The 22,557-nt window shown below is 41.6% G+C and overlaps 1 protein-coding gene across 7 annotated transcripts in view; it reads right to left on the reverse strand.

Annotated features, from left to right (window-relative positions):
- RAPGEF4 (Rap guanine nucleotide exchange factor 4) overlaps positions 1 to 22,557 on the reverse strand; it is a 327,935-nt gene that overhangs the window by 21,011 nt on the left and 284,367 nt on the right. For all 7 annotated transcript variants that reach the window (XM_035304529.3, XM_035304528.3, XM_054257515.2 and 4 more), the window contains 9 exons: positions 15,903 to 16,053; positions 14,075 to 14,163; positions 13,330 to 13,360; positions 13,030 to 13,108; positions 11,737 to 11,883; positions 9,642 to 9,739; positions 4,231 to 4,356; positions 3,669 to 3,847; positions 702 to 792 (listed from right to left, as the gene is read on the reverse strand). In XM_035304529.3, coding sequence (XP_035160420.1) covers positions 702 to 792; positions 3,669 to 3,847; positions 4,231 to 4,356; positions 9,642 to 9,739; positions 11,737 to 11,883; positions 13,030 to 13,108; positions 13,330 to 13,360; positions 14,075 to 14,163; positions 15,903 to 16,053 — 991 coding nt within the window. The remainder of the gene's footprint in view (positions 1 to 701; positions 793 to 3,668; positions 3,848 to 4,230; positions 4,357 to 9,641; positions 9,740 to 11,736; positions 11,884 to 13,029; positions 13,109 to 13,329; positions 13,361 to 14,074; positions 14,164 to 15,902; positions 16,054 to 22,557) is intronic.

Consider the following 22,557-nt stretch of genomic DNA (forward strand, 5'->3'; position numbering starts at 1 on the left):
GTGTTTCTTCAACTATATGCCACATGTAAGAGGTCAAGCACATTTTGAGTACCAAGCTAATAATAAATGAAGATGTTTTCTAGCTTGAATAACCAACGATCGACAAACTACTCATATTTGCTACAGAAACTCACAACACACCTGCCTCACTTTTGCCCCAAACTGAATATTAGCCAACTGTTGTTCCTCTTGGTGGAGAGAAGCCTGCTAGGTCGTGAGGAGACAGTACTCAACCCTGCAAACAGTTGGCTTCCTGGCTATTCCTCCCAGGAGCAACGTGAGTACCTGGATAAAAATGGATCTTCTGTCCTCTTTCAACTAAAGATAAGGTTTATGGCAAAAGCAACAAGCAGGTATTTCAGAGAATGACAGAATCTACCAGCAAAACTTCTGAAGTCATTCCAAGCAATGTGGGTCCTTCATGTTCTACTTAGGAACTGGATTTATTTTTATTTACATTGTGTCTGCGAAGAAGCAGACATCCCCTCATCTCCCCCACTCTCCATATACAAATGACAATGTCTTTTAAAATTCTCCCTCTGAGGCAACTGTAAAAAGGAGATAGGTCACCTCCCTCCAAGTGTCCCACCTTTTCCATTGTTACACTAGCGTGAGTGATATTTCTATTAAAAAGCTCACTGGTGAGCCTGTGTTTTTATTCCGAAGGCAAAAGTCACAGCTGGATCCCAGCTGAAGCTTACCTCCCACGTTAGAGCCAAGCGGCTCACAGCAACGTTACTTAGTCCCATGACGATGGCAAAAAAGGAATTCAGATTTTTATACTCCTTACAGCTGAAACACAAGATATGAGTGTTTGAGTAAAATGTTACTTCTGAGTGAGATAAAAAAAATTAAGAGTTCTATTTCTGATTGTCATTAATATTTGTCAGGACTCCTTTATGAGAACAGGCAAGGATAGGTTTAATGCACTGTGAAAGCTCCCCTTGGGTGACCACGTTCTGCTGCTCGATTTCTCACTGTGGTTTTAGAAAGTTGAAGATGTTGACCACTGAGGTTCGGGATTTGAGAAGGAATTGAAAGACATCTATCCTAGGGGTTGTTATTATAATCCCAAACTTGCTAAAAGCCTCGTTGGACCTAGAGAGAAATATCTCATGAGGGAAGAACAGAAGTGCAATGTCCTTGGATATTTCTAGAGCTTTAGCCTGAAGGTGGATACTCTCCTCTGCCAGCTTGAGAGGGAACTAAGACAGTCTCACAGCTGCAGCCACTATCACTTCTACCCGCCATGCAAAATGCTTCTAATTTGTTGAAAAGTATCAATTTATAAGGTGTGATCGCTGTAGGCTGGACACTTAATCTCAAGGAATCTTAAAGCTGAGAAGTAACCTAAACCACTGATCAAAAAATAACCTTCTCTGTGTTTTACTGACATCAAGGAAGCTGATCATTTTGAATCTGTACTTATGCCATTATTAGCTTTTATGAATATGTGTTTGGGAATGAAACATGGAATTTGTTATTAGAGTGGTGATGTTGAATACAGCTAACTGGTTTAATTTTTTAGAAAAAGGAACCCCAACTTCTTCATACCAGGTCCCTGAAAAGGGAAATAATTCATTTTGCAATATGTATAATCCTTGAATCCATATGGTTATTTAAATGGACTATATCATAATTAAATCCTGTTTGGATTAACATTTTTGAAAAAGACTAAGTAAATTGCTGCATTTGTTACCCACTGCAAAGGTGGCAAAGAGTAATTCTTAAATTGTCTGCGTGGAGATGGAGAGCATATTTCGGAGAAGCCAGTGTGTATGGTCCCACTGGTGAGAAAGCAAGTGGAGCCTTCACTGTGCTGGGACAGTGGGTCTGAGGTCAGGGGTTGAAGGTTATTTAGAAGACACCTGGGGCAGAGCAGGCATACAATCGCATCTCTGTGTTTGCCTTTGTCTTGTTATGTGATCTTGAAAGAATAAATGAAATGCAGGACTACAGACCTGCCTTTCTAGTCACTGCCTTGTTACCAGCTAACTTTATCACATATGTATGTCATGAAATTTCTGTATGCCTGTCTCCTCGAATGTAAACAGAGGAATAATAACATCTGCTTTCACCAACTTCACAAAGTTCTGGGCAGGCAAAGCGCTTAAAACAAATATGTTGAAGTTCTCTAAAAATATCAAGTAAAACAGATGCTACTGTCACGAGCTTTCACCCTCATTCTTGCAGATCTCAGATTTAAAAAGTCTACAGTTTTCTTTAGCTGGGCTGTGTAAATAGCTTCCCTATAGGATAGCAAACTCAGCACAGGCTTAATAATGGTTAAATAACATAAACTAATTTATACTGAAGGCCAAGCCCACTTATTTGTTCACATAAACAGAAGGGAGAGGGATAAGTAAAGCAAAACATTAAAAAAAAAAAAAAGTCATGGGTGTTCTGAAAGGCTCTCCCACGTTGCCTCTGTAAAATAACAGGATCAGGCCCCCAAAGGTTTTTCTGGCTTCCTACGTTTGTGTGCAGATTGCTCCTCTCTTTTTGTTGCATTTGGCACTGCCAGGCTAAGGTGAAGAGAGAGAATGTGCTTCTTCTAACGGGAAAGCACATCTTGTCATAGTTTCCATAATCAGCTCATTCCAGATAGGTGAAGGCAGCTGTCACTTGCAAAGAGGCTGTTCAGGCTACCAGGGAAAGTGGCGATACTCTGAACCAGAAACTCACAGGCACCATTTTACCAAATCTTCCTTAAAATAGCCACCTTTTCCATATGAACAGATAGCAGTGTTTGAATCCAACGGATATGGTATTCTATTGAACTCTCAAGTTTCTGGCAAATAATTCCAGGCATCTTGCAAAGTGATATCTATAAAACATCAAGCAGCCTTTACTTCTTTGTTTAGCCCAGGAAACAAAACTCCATGTTTGATTTTGGCTCAAGAAAACTCTCTAGCTGGGGTCACTTGTGCTCTCAGCCTTTCTGTGTGCTAGGGCTCCCTGCATTTAGAAAGGAAAGAAGTCCCACAGCCATAGGCCACATTTAGCATTTTATTTTTAGCGCTGTGGTGATACCAAAAACATGGAAGTAAACAGGAGGTTGTCAGGCATATCTAAACAGCGGGAGATTAAATTCATGTCAGGGAGAACTCTAGTCCCTGCAGTTAAAAAAAAATGGTTTCCCATAAAGTGCTGTTTAACAGAATATTTATAGGATGCTTGCTTTTTCTGATGTTTATAGCGATGATTTTCAAGTACCAGGTTAGCTTGCCTTGATGCGTTTTATCGTTTTAATTGTGGCTGGGCTGGATGTGCCGCTCTACTTGCATGCTGCACTGCCCTCTACTGGTGAGAATGTGTCATGCTGGACATTGACTTCAAGAGCCTTTTAAACTGAACTTTGGAAGTACAAGGGAACCTTGTTTATGGAAGGAATCTTTAAACCAAAGGAGGCAAAACCATCTGAGTAAAAAGCAAAGAGCAAAGAGAGGTCATCAGTGCTGTGAGAAGTTAATTTATCTATTGATGTCAGATGCTACAAAATCTAGAAGAGATCCATTCCTAGAGTCAGCGATTTCAAAGGCCCTGTGTTTGGTCCTCATGCATAAGTAGTACCTAGACCCTGCTTTTCTTGTCAAGGTATAGTCTAAGAAAACAAAATGAAAATACAGCTCCACATTTTTTTCTCTTTCCAAGCTAAATATACTTACTGGGCTGCTATCTTAATAAATTTTTTTAATAGCTGAACACGCTTGCTGAGCTGAGAACAAAGGCAGATCTCAGTGACGACCCAAAACTGAATTTCATTAAATCTCCTCAGGAACAAATCCAAGTTTGCTGTGGTCTTTTTAAAATTATGCCTTCCAAATGTGTGATAGATTAGCTCCAGCTAGAAAAGAAAGGAAAACAATTTCACTTACTTGTTTTTAAATCAAAACATCAGCTAGCTTTCTCTATTTGTCAGGACAGTGTTTTACTGGTCAGCAAATGTGAATTCAATGAGATCTGAAGGGCTTCCATGAGGCTCGTTAAATATATGAATATAAACTAGGTTTTACTGGCTTAATATACACAGGAAGACATGGCATACTGTAAAGATTTTTCTTTAATACTCAAAGGCTTTATAGCAGGCTTTATTTATAAACTCAGGATGCAAAAAATTGTCATGTGGCTTCCATATTGTAGCACATATTAGCACTTACAAACTGAGCAATGCCAGCAGCTTTTATCCTTGCTATCTTAGCTACCAACGCATCTGATCAGGCATCTTACCTCATGCACGCAGTTGAAGAGTTCCCAATCATAAATTGTCATCTGGTATGCTAAATCTTTGGAGCTCATCAGTTCAAAAGTTCCCACTGTTCCAACAGTTGGGCCTTCCTGTTCTGGTAAGGGAGTCTATGAATAATAATGCAAAAATATATCAGAAACTCAGCACAGACAACTATTTAGCACTGAATGCTTTCAGCAGTTTCTGAGGGAAAAGGATTCTAGAAAGATGGCTGCTTTCAGGAATATCTGGAAACTGTGATTTGACTCAGAGGAGACCGATGCCTCTGCTCGCAGCACTACTGGCTTCAGTGTGGTCCATATAGTCACCATCATAATTATCATCAATTTCACTGACTGAAAAATGTGAACCGTGGCAAGTAAGATTCAGTGAAGAGTGATCTGAGGTTCTCTTCTCTTCCACTTGAGCCTGAGAGGTCCCTGGAAAGTCTTCTTTTCCCTGGTAAAAATGGAAGAAGTCCTGGGAGATCTTTTTTCTCCTATTTCCCATTGCAGCTGCTGTAAAGCAGGTACTGACATGGCAGTTTGGGACATTAATCCACAGAGCTACTTCCTATTGCTGGTGGCTATGGTAACACTGCTGCCTCTCCATCTCTCGGGACACACTGCCTGGGGTCACGAGGGGATGGAAAGCTCTGGGAACTGAGGTTACATATGATGTCCAATTCCTCTACTCTTGGGTGGATGTTGAGCTGAGGATGATATTTGCACTGTCATGGTGTTTTGGGCCAGACATTAGAAGACCAAACTCTGCTACTTTCTGGAAGACCCTTCACTAAAAATTTCCATCTGACTTGCTTACCTCAGTTTTATTTTATGAGAAATGATCTAAAATGTTTTTACTTAGTAAGATGAATGATATGCATATATAGGAAGTGTATGTATAATGTAATAGATTTATATATAAATAGGCAACATATACATTACAAAGTTACAAAAGTCACAAGAGTGGCTAGTTGGTGGCTCACGCCTGTAATCCCAGCACTTTGGGAGGCCAAAGTTCAATAACAGCCTGGCCAACGTGGCCAAACCTGTCTCTACTAAAAATACAAAACTTAGCCAGGCATGGTGGCATGCACCTGTAGTGCCAGCTACTCAGGAGGCTGAGGCAGAAGCTGAATCCAGGAGGCAGAGGTTGCAGTGAGCTGAGATAGCACCACTGCAGCCTGGGCAACAGAGCGAGACTCCATCTTCAAAAAAATAAAATAAAATAAAAAGAAAAACAAAGTCACACAAGTGAAAAGAGTATTTCCCCAATATGATGCTAACCATATTTAGATACTATCCATGTCAGAAGTCTTAATATACGAGTTCCACCATCATTTTCATCACCATCACTGTATTCTACAAATGCCCACTGCGTTCTGGGCACTAGAGAAATGACATGTTCTGCAGGTAGACGGCCCATGCATTTGGAAGTTTACAGTCTAACAGGGGACCAAGCAAGTTTACACTTGTAGGGAGTCAGCCCTACCTGCCCCATACATTACTCCACACAGACAGCATCCGCTGCTGGTCCTTATTTGCATGTGTAAAGGGGCAGAAGCAACAACACAGGCAGCACCCAGGAGCAGAAATAAACGGGAGGGGGAATGGGGATGGATTTTCTGGAAGTGACTGGTATTTGGAATGAATATGTGGTCTGAACAGGATCTTGAAGAAGCTGGGCTTTAAAAGATGAAGCAGATAAGCGTGGGCAGGTCAGAATAGCAAGGTTTTCCCTGAACATCCAAGATGGTCCCTTGGGGTGGAGGGATGGTGCTGAAGGCATGAAGGTGGGGAGGCCGTCAGGAAACTTGCTTGGCAGGAGCAGAGAGCGCAGGGCGTTCCCATGGACAGCATGAACAGTTTGTAGCACATCTTTGTGTACCAGATTAGGAGCTTGTGTTTTGTAACAGACTAGATAATAGATGAGGTGACTGTCAGCTTTAGAGAACAACTGACTCCGAATAGAAACCCTACTCTAACTGTGGAGACTTGGATTGATTCCCTCATCTCTTGAGTATCTGTTTCCAGCTCTGGTAAACTGGGGTCATGATACCTATCCCTAGGCTTGTTAAGATGACTGGATAGGAATGATTTTAGTGAGCCATGTAAATACAGTGCCTGACATAGAGGAGGTCCCCTTCCCCAAATCAGTTCACTTTCTAGAAATGCTACAGAAATGCAAATCAACAGAAAAGTGAGATCAGTATTACACCTGGATGTAGGAGCTAAATACTGTTGCTCCCAGTTTACTCTATGCAGGGGACAGAGGACAGGGAAGAAAAGTGAATCCAAAGTTTTAAATCTTAGGAAATTAAACCAAAGCTGATGGGCAGGTAGCGTATGGAAGCAAATGAGGAGAATGATTTCAACCAGGGTAGGTCCTAGGTAAAAAAAATTGGGGAAGCTTACACATTTTACGGGTTAGGGCCACCTCTCAGAGGATCAAACTGACCCTGCACATTCTCCCCTCCCCCTTGCAGCTGCTGTGAATTCAGCCCCTCTGCTGCTCTGCGAAACTGCCCCTCCTATGTTATTCCCCCCACTCTCTTCTCAGGATTGGAGAGACTCAGTCCATCTTGCTCCTTCTCTTCCTTGAGGCTTTGTAACTTTGCGTAGGGGGATAAGTTTACCTAACAGCTACAGGGAAGAGTCTAATATTAAGAAATACGCAAATGTCCTTCAGTCACGGATGCTGGTCTATCGCTTCTGCATCCCTTTTGAGAGTAACAGGAAGCTCTGTTGACTCTTAACTTTTCTTTCAATGGGCAGGGCTCGCCAACTTTCCCTCCTGGCAAAGGGCAGGTTGACCCCTTCCATGAGCCATGGAAGAGGCAATCTGAGCAGCAAAAGGTGCTTCTTCTTCGGAAGTGGGGAATTTAAATGCTCACCCTCGATCCCAGAGGAAGCGTCTCCTTGGGCCATTTTCTTGTGCATATCCCTGTAGAAATTCCTACAGATAAGGCACAGCAGAGCTTACATGGGGTCTGCACTGCACAGACAGATCTGAAAGCTGCTTACACACAGACACAGAACTCCCATGCATTTTCTCCCCATGGTTTTTGAGCCATGATTTCTTTGCTAAGGCTGGAGAGGGGTAATTGTGAGAATAGCGGTGTTATCTTCCCATCTTCCAGATGAGGAAACTAAGACATAAGAGGGATGTGCTGATTGTCAGTGACAGAGAGATGACTAAGGTAAGCTACCTGGAGCATTTTCCTTTCCTCGTGCTCCCACATCCTCTGTGCCTAGCTCTGTTATGGCACTTGTCACACTGCATTCTCCCTGATCACATACTGGAGTCCCTTACTACACTGTTTGCTCACTGAGGTACAAAGATCATGATGGATTTGTCTTCAAGACCATTGCAGAGCCAGAACCATCCACAATGCCTGTGATGGTGTGGTAAGTACTAAGTAAAAGTCTAAGGAACCAGTGAATGGATAAACGAGAAACCACATGATAGTACAATGGAGTTTTATAAGAATTTGTTGTGTACTGACATACATACTTAAATAAAATGTGAAGAGAGTAAACCTTCAGAATCTGAACCCTTAATCACTAGGTTAAATTGCCAGCACTCTACTAATTCTATGGCAGACCACACAATTTCAGACCAAGACAGAACACTAGGACTTGTTCTGTTCCAGGCTGCTTGTGTCAGTCCCCTCTCCCTAGCTTGAGTGTAACTGTGGTAAGGACAGAGGCTCTGGGGCACAGAAGTCAGCACAGCCCCAGAGCAGAGCAAATGCTGCAGAAGCATGTGTTCGTGGATTAGAGGGTGTGGCCAACATTTTCCACTGCAGAGTCATCCTCTGTGCGACTCTTGCTCAATGGGCTGTCCTCAAAAGCAACCTTTAGAAAGCCAGAGAAGGAGCTCCCTGGCCACAGTTATATGAGGCATGTAAGGTTTGGCCACTCACAGCACAATGAATGGCAGAGCACTGATAGGGAAGCAGTTCAGGCCCAGGGTACTCACTGCAGTGTACGTTCCTTCCAATGACAGGGGCCTTAAGACAGAGGACAAGCAAGGGCTAAGAACCTGGAAGGCTGCAGGACTGTATGCCAACAAACAGAGGTTTGGAAAGTTAGTATCTGCCCCACAGGGAACTGAAGACAGTCACACTCCCTGTCTCTGCACCATGTCATTTGGCACCACGGCCAAGAACCCGCCAGCAAGAGAGGCCCCAGCACCCCTGTGGTGACATGTCATGTAGCACCTTTGATGGGGCTGCAGCCGAACTGGATTTTTATGGCTTTCCTTTCCAGGAGAGGGCAGCACGACTCATTTTTGACATTTTTTTCAATCCCTCAGTATTGAGAAATATTTATTTGGAAAGCAATGAATGTAGATGAAAAAGTTTATGGAAAAGATGGATGGGGGCAGACTCAGATCTTATAGGGCTGGTGGCCGAGGAAAGGTGAGCATGCTTATGGCCTGTGATGGATGATGGATTAGCAGGAAAATCAGGATTATGATGAGGCTAAAACAACCTCTAAAAAGTCCAGGGAGAAGAATCTTGATACCTATAAGAACTGGTCTGATTAAACTTGTAACCTACTCAGGCATCTCTTATGGAAACTCTCTCCCCAAAACTGGCTGCAGTTTACCTCTAGCTCTTGTCTTGTGCCTTTCTTAAAGGAGAAGCCCTGTGTATCCAAAGACTGAAAAAGAACAGTTTCTCTACCATCTAAGTTGGCCCTCTAGACTTTCTAAGATATGTTGCCAGCTATTTACCTCCATACCTAATTTTGGTTGGATGAATAGAAGTGGATGCTACTGCCTGTTTAAAAGAATGTAGGCTACTCAGTTATTAGTGTGGGCCTGTTAGTCCTGTTTTCACAGAAAGATCTGTCTGTATGCTGGGTGACAAGTGTTTTCAGACCTTAGGGAAGGGTTCTGGCCTCTGGCATTTTCTGCATAAGGTAGAGAAGGTGCTTTCAGGGAACAGCATTTCTCTTAGACCAGATGGTGGTTTTGCCAGAATTCAAAGGAACCTGATAAATAGTAATATCTTGCTTTAGAAAAATTCTTTCCATCCTGCTGTATGTATTCAGATTCTTAACATTCATTTTAATTTAAAATTTTAAACTTAATAATATTTAAATTGGGACACACCAGTTAAATTAACTTGGGACATACCAATGAGGTGACTTACAACACAGAGTTCGAAAAGCTGAATTATGCCCTAATAGTGGTGCTACTTGGCTAATCTCCATAAAAGAAAATTAAAAGCCCCAAGCATCTCAAACGAACACCTGAGGCTTACCTAACAGACCCCAGGAAAAGAAAAAGTGAAGTAGCATTCAAGACTTTTTAGCCACTGGGTTCAATGTGACTGCAAAATTAGGCTCCAGACAAGTTTTTCTGATTGCAGTGCTGTTCTGAGCAGGCCATCCACACCTACCAGTGAATCGAATTGCTCTCGTGGGCAAGCAAACAGGCGTCCATTAATGGTGAGTGTCGTAAATACTGAAACATCATTAGGTTTGAGCACCACCTTTTCTGTGAACATAAAAAGCATGAGATTGCCTATTAAATACATCTGAGATTTGCTGCACTGCCCTAATCACACCAACAAATTGCCAGCTTGGTGAATTACCGGAACACGCAGAGCGACTACAGAAAATATAGTACTGAAGGGATCCAAGGAATGAAAAAGACAGCATTTGTGCAGCCCTGTGCCACTCAGGATGCCATCAGAAATGACCACAAAGCAGGAACACAGATGCCAGAGGGTCAATTCACCCAGTTCTGTGCTGCAGCCATAATTCCTGTGTATATAAAACCCGTACTTGCTATTTATCTCACAAATTACATTTCTAGATGGTAATCATGCCCAGGACTTTGGACATGGAAAGATCACTTTTTAAAAACTTAGGAGGTTTCTGAGATGTCACATGATTTTAGATGTAAAATTTACTATTTTTTCACTTAGTCCCTAATTTGGAGGGCAATAGCATTAACTAGATGAAGGCTCCTCTCACATTAAAAAATTAGTTCTTCAGATAAGAACACATAAAAACTTAAAAATTAAAAAAATTTAAAAATAAGTTCATTTAATAAATATTTATTTTGTATCTACTGCATGCCAGAAACTGCTCCAGGTACTGGGAAGACAGGAGGAAACAATATGAAAAAAAATCCCGCTCCAAAAAACATTATATCATAGTGGGAGACACCAAGAATAAAGAAGATAAATAGATTAGAGAGGGTGAGAAGACAGAAGAAAAGCATATCGCAGGGCTGGGGGCTAGGAAGCTTGTTAAGGGGAAGAGGTTAACATTTTAGAAAGTGAATGAAGGAAACAAAGGAGGGAGCTTCAGTGAGGCACTGACATTTGGGTAAGGAACTAAAGAAAATGAGGGTGGGACCTGGGATACCTATGGGAAGGTGACGAGGCATCAGTGAGGGCAGATATCCTTGGCCTTGTGCAACTGGGGCAGAAATGTAAGGGAGATCTTAAAATCCAACATGCATTTAAAAAATCCTCCATCAATGGAATCATTCACCTTAAAACATGGCAGAAATGGCTCAACTGGTCCTGAAGAAGTCCCCCAAATGGCTATCAAATCATGACTGGAGAAAGGAACCTCACTGCTGTTCCCTCTAGTCTCTTACTACAACATGTAGTCATTCCTAAAATTTTTGCCAGCATGGACTATAATTGTGTTAACTTACCATCTACCTCCTCCCTGGCCTGGGAGCAACTTGGGGATATGAGCTGTGTCTAACTTATTCTTTCCTCCACAGCCATATTGTGGCCAGTAAGTATGTGATGAATGAATAAATGACATTTCAGGAATGCATCACGTAATCAAGTACAGTGAAAGGAACTGTAATCCTGTGGGGGAAAAATATTCCTCATTTCATTTGAGTTGGGCTCCTAGCCTCTCTACTGGTAAGGAGGAAAACCATCATCAGCCGCAAAGAACTAGCTTCTGACCACTGCCAACTTTGGACTTATAGAAACCCATGGCCTTTGGTGGCGCGTGCCTGTAATCCCAGCTACTTGGGAGGCTGAGGCAGGAGAATTGCCTGAACCCAGGAGGCGGAGGTTGCGGTGAGCCAAGATCGCGCCATTGCACTCCAGCCTGGGTAACAAGAGCGAAACTCCGTCTCAAAAAAAAAAGAAAAGAAAAGAAACCCATGGCCTTGAGCTTGTCCCGCTAGATTTCCTCCTGGGGTCCATATTTCTCAGGGCTCCAAGGCCTTAAACTTTTTTGAATAGAGTTTAAGCTGAAAGAACTCCAGGCCAGCATCTACACAGGAGTCCTCAGTTGTAGTCACTTTTCTGCTTTAGCGTGGGTATGTACATGATAGCGGACATTAGACACTCAGCCCGCTCTGACCATACTGTATCTGTTATTTGCGGAAGCATACATAAGCACCAGTTCGTCCTCTGGGTGAGCACCACATGACCATGCTAATTCCTTGCACAGTCTCTGCTCGGATGGAATGCCCACTTTACAGAAGCCTAAAATATGAATTAAGGCTGTTACCTCCCCCAGAACTCATCTTGACTATGATCAGGCCTTCCCCGGAGCCCAGCTTGTCGGCAACTGCGCTGATGACTTCCTTCACCGAGGCGGCCACCGGCACCCGGATGGTTGTGTAGGTGTGGTCCATGCAATAGACTTTAAACAGAACTATGCAAAGGCAGTAACAACATAGTAAATCAGACTTAAGAGTTTTCAATAAAACCACACTTATGAAAAATGTTTAGGCATCCTCTCCAATTTGCATCATTTTGCCATTTTTACAACTGTATTTATTCATACGCATTTACTCCTATGCCTGCCTTTTCTAAACTGCTTACCTTAGCATTGGTCTAAGAATAGGTACATATATGGTTGCCAAGTCCAATTAAAATAACAAGAGGTATTGGGGAAACCCCCACAAATAGGTCACGGGAAAAAATGGAGATTATCTTCAGGCTGATGTTCAGGGTCTGACGTGCTATACTGAAGGTGATTCACAGATCACTGCGACCCTGTGTGACAGTGGGGAGCCACCATTCACATCTCTGCACACAGGAGGGCTTCTGCATGGGCCTCAGCATGTGCTGACACTCCTGCTTACTTGCTTCAGTGACTGGTGTGCTTTGGGGCCAGGCTGCGTAAGCTCAGATGCCATTTAGCTCAGCAGACCTAGATCAGCAGATGCGGATATGGCACTCATAGGCTCAACTCTGAACACAAAAATCCTGGGAGCAATTCCCATTATTATGTTCTAATTCCTGGCTTTAGAGGCAGTCCTAGATACAAGATTCATTTATAGCTTTAAATGAAATGTTTGTCATTATTATTGTGACTATTTTTGATTGTGATTCTTTGGAGAATCTTAAACAACCAAACAAAAGCCAGCATCTTTATCTTCCTGATGTAAAGCCTCCCTGCTCAGGGCTGTGCTCAGGGTCACAGCATTGTCCCTGGGCAGGATGCTGGTGGTCCGCTGTCTCCTAGGCACCCACTAGGTGCCAGCTACCTTCCCACCAGCTCTTCCCAGGGTGGGCAATTCTGAAAACCAGGCCCTGAGATCATCTTCATTTCCTCCGAGGAAAGGGGTTAGTCGGGGAGAGGCCGCATCAGGGAAGGGTAGAGAGGCATGTCAGCTCCAGGCACAAGAGTTCAAGCACAGAAATAGTTGTGCCACCAAAGGGCACCTCCAAGCAAACCACGTGGAGGGCAACAGGGCACCTCCAAAAGAAGCGATTCTGTGGGTTCAAGGTGATGCTTCCCATTATCCTGACTCTAATCTACACAACTACGAGTTAGTTGGAAGAGGCTTCTCACCTTCATCAGAGCCGCGGATAGGCTGGCGCTTCTGGGCTCTCTCATCACCCGTATTGAACTGTTGCAAAAGAACCTTGTGCTGTAAAAACAACCACAGCAAGTGCCATAAGGGAGAGTGACCAATGCACACTAGCAACTCAGAGGAGACACATCTGAGAAGCATGCAGAGTCGAGAAATGAAGACAACAGATTTCCTGTTTACAAAAAATAAATCACTTTTATGTATACTGCAATATAATATTTCTGGAGAATTGTAATTCTACAGGGCACAGACAGAGAACCCAGGTTCATGTCTCTTACCTTCTTTTGTGGTGCCTTTGCATCTTCTGAGCTACGAGAAGCAGAGAAGGCACATTATTTAATACCATTGCTATTACTAAATTGCCTTATATGTATATAACTAATCTTACATCAGAAAATGAATCACAATCACAGAATCCTTTCAGGAGGCAATATGAGCTTCTTCATTTTAATAGAGACCAAAGCAGAAAGGTAGACAGCAAAGATATCTATCAGCTCTTGACACAGGCAGATTCCTGGCAGATTCCAGGATTTCTAGCTTTCAGTCTATCTAGCAGCACACTCGCTCTCTAGTACTGCGTTTAATCTACAGTTCAAGCAATAGCATGTGAAAACCTTCTGGTTCATTGAGAGGACACAAATATTCACCATCAACAGCTTTGGCAGCAGACAGTGAATTTTCCATGTGAGTAATTGCCCTCAAACTTTCTTTAAATGCCACTGGCCATTTTATTACTGGATTCACTGCCTTGAACCTAAGGGACCCACGTTTATGGAGTTGGATTCCACACGAGATTTTTTTCTTTCCCAGGCTTTCTCTTGGCAGGCCTCCAGCACAGAATGAACAGAATCTCAGTCCTTCTGTTGCTCTGGCCTTACTGCACCACCTATGCCCTTGGCCCAGTCTGCTGAAATCAGACAGGCCATGGCTATGGAAAGACAAGCTTTAATCTTTCTTGTGGGCAAAGGACTCTTTGGGACTTACTTGATGAGAGCATACCCCCAAATCCAAGCCCTTCCTTACATTTGCTTGACAATCTTCTCCAACTCTGGCAGTTGCTCCTTGAGGGCAGCAATCATCCGGGCATCATCTGATACAGATACATAAAACTCCTGTAATTGGCAAAAGTCACAGGCTTTTAACAAGAACTGCAAAAGGCACACGATTCTGTAAAGAACATTAAAGATGTGTCCCCACGTCATCTGCTTCACGAGCATCTCCAGACCATGGAGCCATGGCCTGGAGGAAGAACAAAGAAGGAAATTTACACTATGTCCAAGTTCAAATTCAGCCACGAGAAAAACTTTAGGAAATAGATAGTGGCAATTGATGACTGCACAGATATCAGAAATGAAGTGAAAGCCACTGAATTATTCACTTAAAAATGGTTACGGTGAGGAAATTTATATATCTATTTTACAACAATAAAAATTCAATTCAAAATAAATTGCAGGTGAATTGTTTATATGATATTTATGTGAAAGGTAATGTTTTGAAATGGGTCATTTTGAAGTCCACAAAAGAGCACTTTTTTTAATTCATTTTTCTTCAGGGGAATTTTAACGTTCATTTTCGCTTTATTTTGGTATGCCTTGTTTCTTTACTATGTGCTCCTCATTCTGGGTCATCGTTGGTGGTAAGACGCAGCATGGTCTTCAGCACTGCAGTGAATTTATGCTGAGTTTGTGCCACCAACTCTAGACTCTCTGCTGTCCTTCTGGGAACTGTCCTGACCCTGCTGCAGGTGTGCCTGCTCTGCTCAGGAGCAGCGGCTTCTGCAGCAGAAGGTGAGAACCATGGCAGTACCAGCTTCAACACCATTTCAGTTCATCTGCAAAACGGTCCTGTACTCAATGGGTAGAGGCCATGAGTCAATGTATGAAGACCCCAAGCTACCGCCATTTCTAGCATTTTCAAAATACTTTATTCCTCAGCTTGGAGGGAAGCTCATGGTCCATTTTTCCTCACTGCCTCACCCCTCTGCCTGTGAAATGATATGAATAAAAAGGAGAGAGGGTCTATGTTTCTTTTGGATAATTTAGAATTTTAGAACACACAGACTAAAAAAATTTGAAACGGAAGTAACATTGCCTTTTGCCTGCACAGAAGTAAGGTCTTCATCCAAATTTTGGAGGGGAGAGTGAGCAATTGAGCTTAAATGTCAGGATCAGTGCTGTAATTTGGGGCTAGAGCTGCAGGAAGGAACGGGGAAGAGCAGCATACAGCAGTGTTTATGAACCACTTTCACAGCCTCATTTCTGGTTCTCGCAATTCCTAAATAAAACGATGTGCTCCACTCCACTCAAAAATACCTCCCATTTGATCTAGTGATCCCACTTCTAGGAAGGTACCCAACGACAGACTCACTTGCACAAGACATTTTACCATACTACTATTCTAGGATGGTGAAAGCTGGAAATGATGTAAACACTCAACAATACGGGAACATAGATACATCTGTGACATGGCTACTCAATGGTCATTAGACATTTTTTTGATTACTTCAGGAGATTTAAAGAAATTTTTATTGTAAGGACTGTACCGACAGAAAAATCCTTACATCAAATTAAATGGAAAAAGCAGCCTGCAGAATGACGGTGCTACACGACAACATAAGACATACAAAGAAAAAGAGACGAGATGAAAATGCTACCCATTTTTGAGTCAGGATGGCAGGATAATGGGTGAATTTTCTCTTTACTTTTTCTGTAGTTCCTTTCTGATGAATGAATGTGTTCACAAAGTCTAGCATTTGCAATTACAGTCTCTCCAGGGAAGCTGCTGAGCCTATGGGTAGGTCCCTGTATTGTAGGACAATGGTGTATTTTCGGAAGGGATGACCCTCGCCTACCTCCAGGAACGCCATAGACACATCATCCTCTTGTAGGAGGTCTCCATACATGGCAGCCCACTGTAGAACCAGGCGGATGACTCGCCTCTTATTGTTGAGGGCATAATCCATTTTCTCCTGTTCTGTACCTTGTGAAGCCTGTGCGTGGTAAGTGCCGAGGAGTCAAGGAAGAAACGGAGCCATTTCACACTCATTTCACATGCTACTTTCAAAGGTAAAGAGTGACAGATCCCACCTTCAGAAAGCCAGCCTTTTAGACTGATGGAATTCTTCCCTTAGGCCCTCACGAAGAACCCCACATACAGTGTCTGTGCCAAATGCAGGCAATTTCTTGTTAACTCCTGCTGACTCTGACCTATAGCTGCCCAAGGGATTAGACTTTCACAGACTCCTCCTGGACTTGGTGTGGACAAGGATTCTTATGTCTAGCTCCATCTGTCATTCTCTGCCAGCCTCTGCCTTGCTCTTTGCCACCCTGGGTGGTAATGTTTCCACTTGTTGCTTCTCTCTGGGTGCGTTTCCACCTGTTGCTAGTTTCCAAAATTCTGCACGAATCTGTAATCTCCTTTGTTATGTGTATTTCAGTGAAACCCTTCCAACTGGGTATCCCCTGCTGGGACCATGGCTGATACAAAGAGTTCATGGGTTGGCAAGCAAGGCTGGGGCAGATAAACCCACCCAGAGGTAAGAAGAGGAAAGGCTCCTGCTGTACCAGTTCTCTGGTGAGGGCCTCAGAAACGCTTTTTACCCCATACCTTCTTCTCTTGTGTAGAACCACAACTTACCTTATTGGCTCTTTGCACATTTGTGGCTACCATCTTAATTGTAAGCCCCTTGAGGCTTGGAATGACCATTATTTGTCCTGTATTCCATACCATACCTAGCATACTGGCTTTCACCCAGAACCCGTATTTATTCATTAATGCAACAAGTACTGATTGAGAGTCACCTATGTGCCAAGAGTAAAGGTCCCTGGTCCTTTCTTGTATGTACTAAGGAGGGACATCGTGGATAATCAAGAAATATTTTAGATTATGCATACCATTCCTTTTTAGAATGATTTATCATTCATATTATGATCAATTCATAAAACAACATATTCTTCATAACTTACAATATAACTTGCACACAAAGTACCTCAGTTCAACTCTATAGCTTTGTGAAGAAAATGTCACTCTGTTTCTAGAAGTGAACAAAGTGAAACTAAAGAAGGGGAAATGGCTAGGATTGCATAGTGGGAGTACAGAAGTTTCATATTCAAGACTCCTGATGCCAACCAGTGTTCTTCCCATTACCCAACACCCCCATTCCTCACAGCGAGCTACAAGACTGGCCCTGTCTTAGCTTCCTACCCTGCTTTGAAAGACACTGTAGAAAACGGGCTTGTGGCAGTGCTGGGCTTGAGAGCTAAACCAGTAAAGGGCCTTTTCCAAAGGAACTATAAATAATCATGATCAAGATAAATGACAGAACCTTAAAGCAAAGGTTTACTGCATGTAAATGGGTTACAAAATGGCTTTCATAAATTGAGCACAAGATTCATAAAAAAGAAAATTGCTCAACCTGTATTGCTACAATTCTCTCTCAGCTTACAATAAAAAAAGGAAGAAAGATCACTTGATGTGAAAATTATTTCTTTTCTTATTAACTCTTTGGTCTCTTGCTTGCATGCATTTATAACTGAGTTTTTCTTTCCAATGAGTTGTAATGCTGGACATTATATTTTATGACCATTTTTTAATGGTACATAGGAGCATAGTCAGACACATGGTAGGTACCAAATAAGAAAGTCTTAGTCAAGTACAAACATATGTACTGGTTCTAACAAGAGTGAGAGGATCTGGGTTCAAGTCCTCTTACTGCCACCGCTTAGCTATGGGATTTTGTGAAAGTCACTTAGCCACTGTAGACTTTCATTTACTCACCCATGAAATGAAGAGATGAGAAGAAATCATTTCCAAATTCTCTTTCAGCTACCACATTTAATAATGCTAAGGCAAGGTGGACCAAGGGAGAATCAGGTAGGTACTACAAACTAACGTAATGAAAATGCAATGCTGCCTTGCCAGTGTGCTGTCTTTGGTTTAGTTTTACAGTAACTTGTGTTTGTGTAGAAACTTGATTGACACCAGGCTTCGGTAGATGCTATCTTTTTCATTTCCATGGCGTAGGAGCCAAATGGAGAAAGTAAGAATGGTCAAGGTAGAGAGCAGGGGTGTGGGCTGAAGAAGGCCAACCCTGATAAATGTAAGAGTCAGAGACCCTGAATTCTAAGTACCATATGTGTCAAAGCTATCACTAGGCTGGGCTGGCTACCTGGACAGCTGTCCCAAATATCCTGATGCCACAGTGGACGATGCACCTTCCTCACTGGGCACCTGAGGCTTCTTCCCTCTAGCACCTCTTCTAGGTCTAAGTGATAGTGCCTGTTTAAGACAACCTTTCTGATGGCCTTATACTGTGAAAAACAAGCAAATTTAATTATCTCTCAGATCATGCCAATTTAAAAGAATTTCACACTGTGCCTAAGTTACTCTATAAACTATGACCTTAAAAATATTTCACTCAAAGATGGAAACAGTGTAGAGAGGAAAGGGAAGCTTTTATTGGGCTGGTATTAACAGAGTGGTGAACTCTTAGCCTAAATTTAGAAAACCCCCAGATAGGACAATTGATGAGCTAACATGGCTTTTAAGAGGTAAATATATTTTCAAATAAATTAATAGGCTTTTCAGAGAAAATACATCAGAGTGCTTTACAAGTACTTAGGCAAAGAAACTACTAAAATTGATGCGATTGATTCAGCAATTATTAATTAAGAGACTAGTTTGAGTAAAGCACCATGCTAGATTCTGGTGATACAATGGGCACTGTCTTATTCATCAAAAATACTGCACTGGGCAACATATTGAAAAGGAGGTATTCACATGTGTAAGAGAGAAAGGAGGGCTGGGGAGAGAGAGAAGAGAGAGAGGAGAGAGAGATTTTTTTCCCTACTGTATGAGGCTGAAATGGTTTGACACATGAAGCTGGTATCAGGTGGATATAATTCTAACTTTCCAGGTTATCTTGACTTGCACTCAGGAAGAATGCAAATACTTGTGTGTTGGATAGAATGACATTAGCATATAGGGCCATGGGGCAGGATAGCTGAGTCTATATTGTCTCTATGAGTCAGGACTAAGATTTGTCTTGTTCTCTTTCCTGCTGGGGAAATCTGTCTTTTGTCCACAATAAAAGATAAATTACATTGTTGGGAGGATTAATATGATAATGTGTATAGAGCTTTACAATTCACAAAATAAGCTCAATATTCTTATGCTATCAAATAATGCTTTCTACGAACCTGAAGAGAAAATATTTACCAGTGAGGAAATGGAGGTGCAGAGAGAAGAGATCTGGCCAAGATTGTTGAGTGAATAATGGCAGGGCTTGCAAATTCAGACAGGGCTCTTTCCACTATTCCCACCTCCACCATCCTAACTAGCAGCTATAGCAACCAGACCTTAGTGCTTGAGTTCATGGAATTATTAAGAATAAATGCATCTGTACAGCAAAACTCCGAATGGGAAAGAGATTCCTTTTGTGTGTCGGGGGGTGCTGATGTTCCAAGGTTCCCGCAGCTGATTCAGCATGTTTAGTAACCAGGGCTGAGTACCCCTTGTCTTTGATGAAGAACCCCACAGCCTCTAGGGAGACAGAATTGACCAAATCCAGAGGGATTGGGAAAGGCTTTCTCCCTTTTCTCATGAAAGTTAAGTATTTTTGCCTCTGGAAAAATAAAAGGAAGCAGTGACTTATGTCACGAAGTCTCATTTGTTTCCTCATGGATGTTTATTTACTAAAGTAAGGGTAGGGGTAATACTACTTTCATAGCTGAATCCAGGCATTGCTCAAGGATTCTGCTCTTCCAGAGCAACATGTGGTTCCCTTTCTGAAATGTCTGTTGAATCAGGTTCTTAAGGGACACAGAGGTAACTTTATATACAATTGACTATACCAGAAATGGTTACAGATGAGGTGCTGAGGTTTCTCTTCATTCCCATACCAATCCCCCCAGGCTTTTAGAAGGTTTGTGTGATTTTTAGATTTTATTTAACTCCTACAAAAAAGGTAGGAAGGGGGAAAAACTATATTCCTTTCAGGTAGCAGTCAAAGAATAAAGAATATCCTACTAGTTTCCTTGTCTCAATATGATGTCAAAAGGGCAATCTAAAAAGAGTAACATTTTAAATATAGCATGTTCATAAATTCAGACACATCAGGAAGGTCGAAGAAGCCTTCTCTGGCTAAAATTGGAATAATGCATGATCAAGAAGTGCTTTTACTGAATAAGGCTGTGACTCATGATATCATGACAGTTGGGCCAGAAAAGAGGCAATATGGGTGCCTGAGCTCATGGGGAAAGAGATGCAGAGAGACAACATGGTTCCTATATCTCACAAAGTTCTAGTTTTTTAAAAGTCTGTAAGACAATCTAAAATTATTTACTGAATTGGTATTTTAAACACCATTAAGAAAAAGCCATATAGTTTGAGGCCAAATGTATCACTGACACATTTGCATTGATTTCAGATAAGTCATGGAATCACAGCATCTCTGTTTCAAGAGCCCTTTGATTACATTTCCTTCAATTCCATCACCTTAGAGGTAAGGAAACTGAGGCAGAATGAGTTTAAGTGATTTTTTCCAAATTTATCAAAGGAATTCCTGGAACTAGAACTCAGCTGTCTTATTTTCTTCCTCAGTACTCTTTTACTTGTCTGTGTTATTGTATTTTGTCTGATATTAAAATTACTTTCTTTACTGAAACATAGATTATATAGCAGAGTCAGATGACTTCGAAGATAGTTGGGAAACAGGAAAATCCACCTGAGATGTATAAATTGATCCCCCAAATCCTCAGAACAAAGCACATGCATAAAATCAAGAGTTAGCTGCTGCAGCCTTCATAATCTGATAGAGAGGCACAGACCTTTTTAATGCCTGAACGAGATACCCCTCTGCTATAGTTTAGTGTCTGTCAATTAGGAAAGCAGTGGCTGAATGCTGAGCAGACATTGTCAAATCCGATCATTCAGATTTCAACTTGAGGTTTTGCTCACGCAGTTGAGAAGTGTTTTTGGATTTGACACTTTTTTGGATTTTGGGATCTCTGCATCATACCTTCTGGTTCAGCAGACGTAATCTGAAAATCTGGAATCCAGAATGCTCCAGTGAGCATTTCCTTTGAGCATCATGTTAGAACTCAAAAAATTTTAAATTTTGGAGCATTTTGGATTTTCAGATTATGAATACTTAACCTGTTATAAAGTATTTCTCACCATCTGGGAGTTTTAAATCAGAATCCTTAACAGCAGGAACCATGTCGTAAACTCACTGTGAATCTCTGCACTTTCTAGCTAAGGACCAGGCACACAAAAACCTTCAATGTTTGTTGATCAACTGATTACAAACAATTTAATCATGCTGTTTGGAATGCCATATTATCTAACACACTTTTCTAAAAATTATTTAGTTGCCTAAAACCTTTAAAAATTTCACAGCTGTTTAAGAGCCTTTATCTAAATTACCGGGAATACCATTTTGTCAAGATGTCAAATACAGATCAGAGGTACATTCTAAATTAAGTTCATAAAGAATTTAATTCTAAAACATCTGGTACCTCTTTTAAATATAATCTTTCCATTAGTGGGTATTGAATCTACAGGATGACAAACTTTCAGAGTGACTAAATCTTCACTGAACTGAACCACCTCCTTCAGCATTGCATACATGTGACTGAGAGCAGATTGGATCTGTTTTCGGTGATGTTTTAGGGCTCAGAATCAGAAGAGGTGAAGGCCACAGTGTAGGCTACAGTTTTTCTACCCTGCCAACAGCAGGCTTAATATTCCATTGAGTCATTTTCCTCATGCCGGCTCTGCCGTTCAAACACTGTAATTATTTCATATATTTTTACCTAGTTATTATCTTACTCACCACAGGCACCTGTAATTTTTCTGTACTTTTTTTTTTTACTGCTCATTTACTTATTCTTAATTCAGCTAATAATGGTTCCATGTATTAAAATTATCGTGGGGAAAGTAAGTGAAAACCTCCCAGGATGTAGAGGCAGCAGATTCATTACAGCCTACAACAGGGAATAAAATATTATGTATACTTTTTGCAGTAAGTACATGCTAATTATGCAGCTATTTATAAAACACTTAACAACATTCAAACTGATACTCTTCAATGTTGTTGTTTTTTAAAACCCTGCTTTGCATACAAGATCTCTGCTTGCAGCTGAAAACAAACTTTGGGGGTCATCTGCCCACTGACAAGACAAAGCTTTTGTATTTCTTTATAATATGCCACATTCCTTTTCTGATGGTATAATAACAATAGCAACATTTATATGGGGCTTTAAGGTTTATAATGTATCTTCACACACGTAACCTCATTTGATTTTCACAACGACCTGGTAAAGTGGGTAGGGCAAGTATAATGTATTAGTCCATTCTCACGCTGTTGTAAAGAACTGCTCAAGACGGCGTAATTTACAAAGGAAAGAGGTTAATTGACTCACAGTTTTGCAGGGCTGGAGAGGCCTCAGGAAACTTACAATCATGGTGGAAAGGGAAGCAATCATGTCCTTCTTCACATGGTGCTA

The sequence above is a fragment of the Callithrix jacchus genome, chromosome 6 (genome assembly GCF_049354715.1).
Source record: "Callithrix jacchus isolate 240 chromosome 6, calJac240_pri, whole genome shotgun sequence".
NCBI classification, from domain to species: domain Eukaryota; kingdom Metazoa; phylum Chordata; class Mammalia; order Primates; family Cebidae; genus Callithrix; species Callithrix jacchus.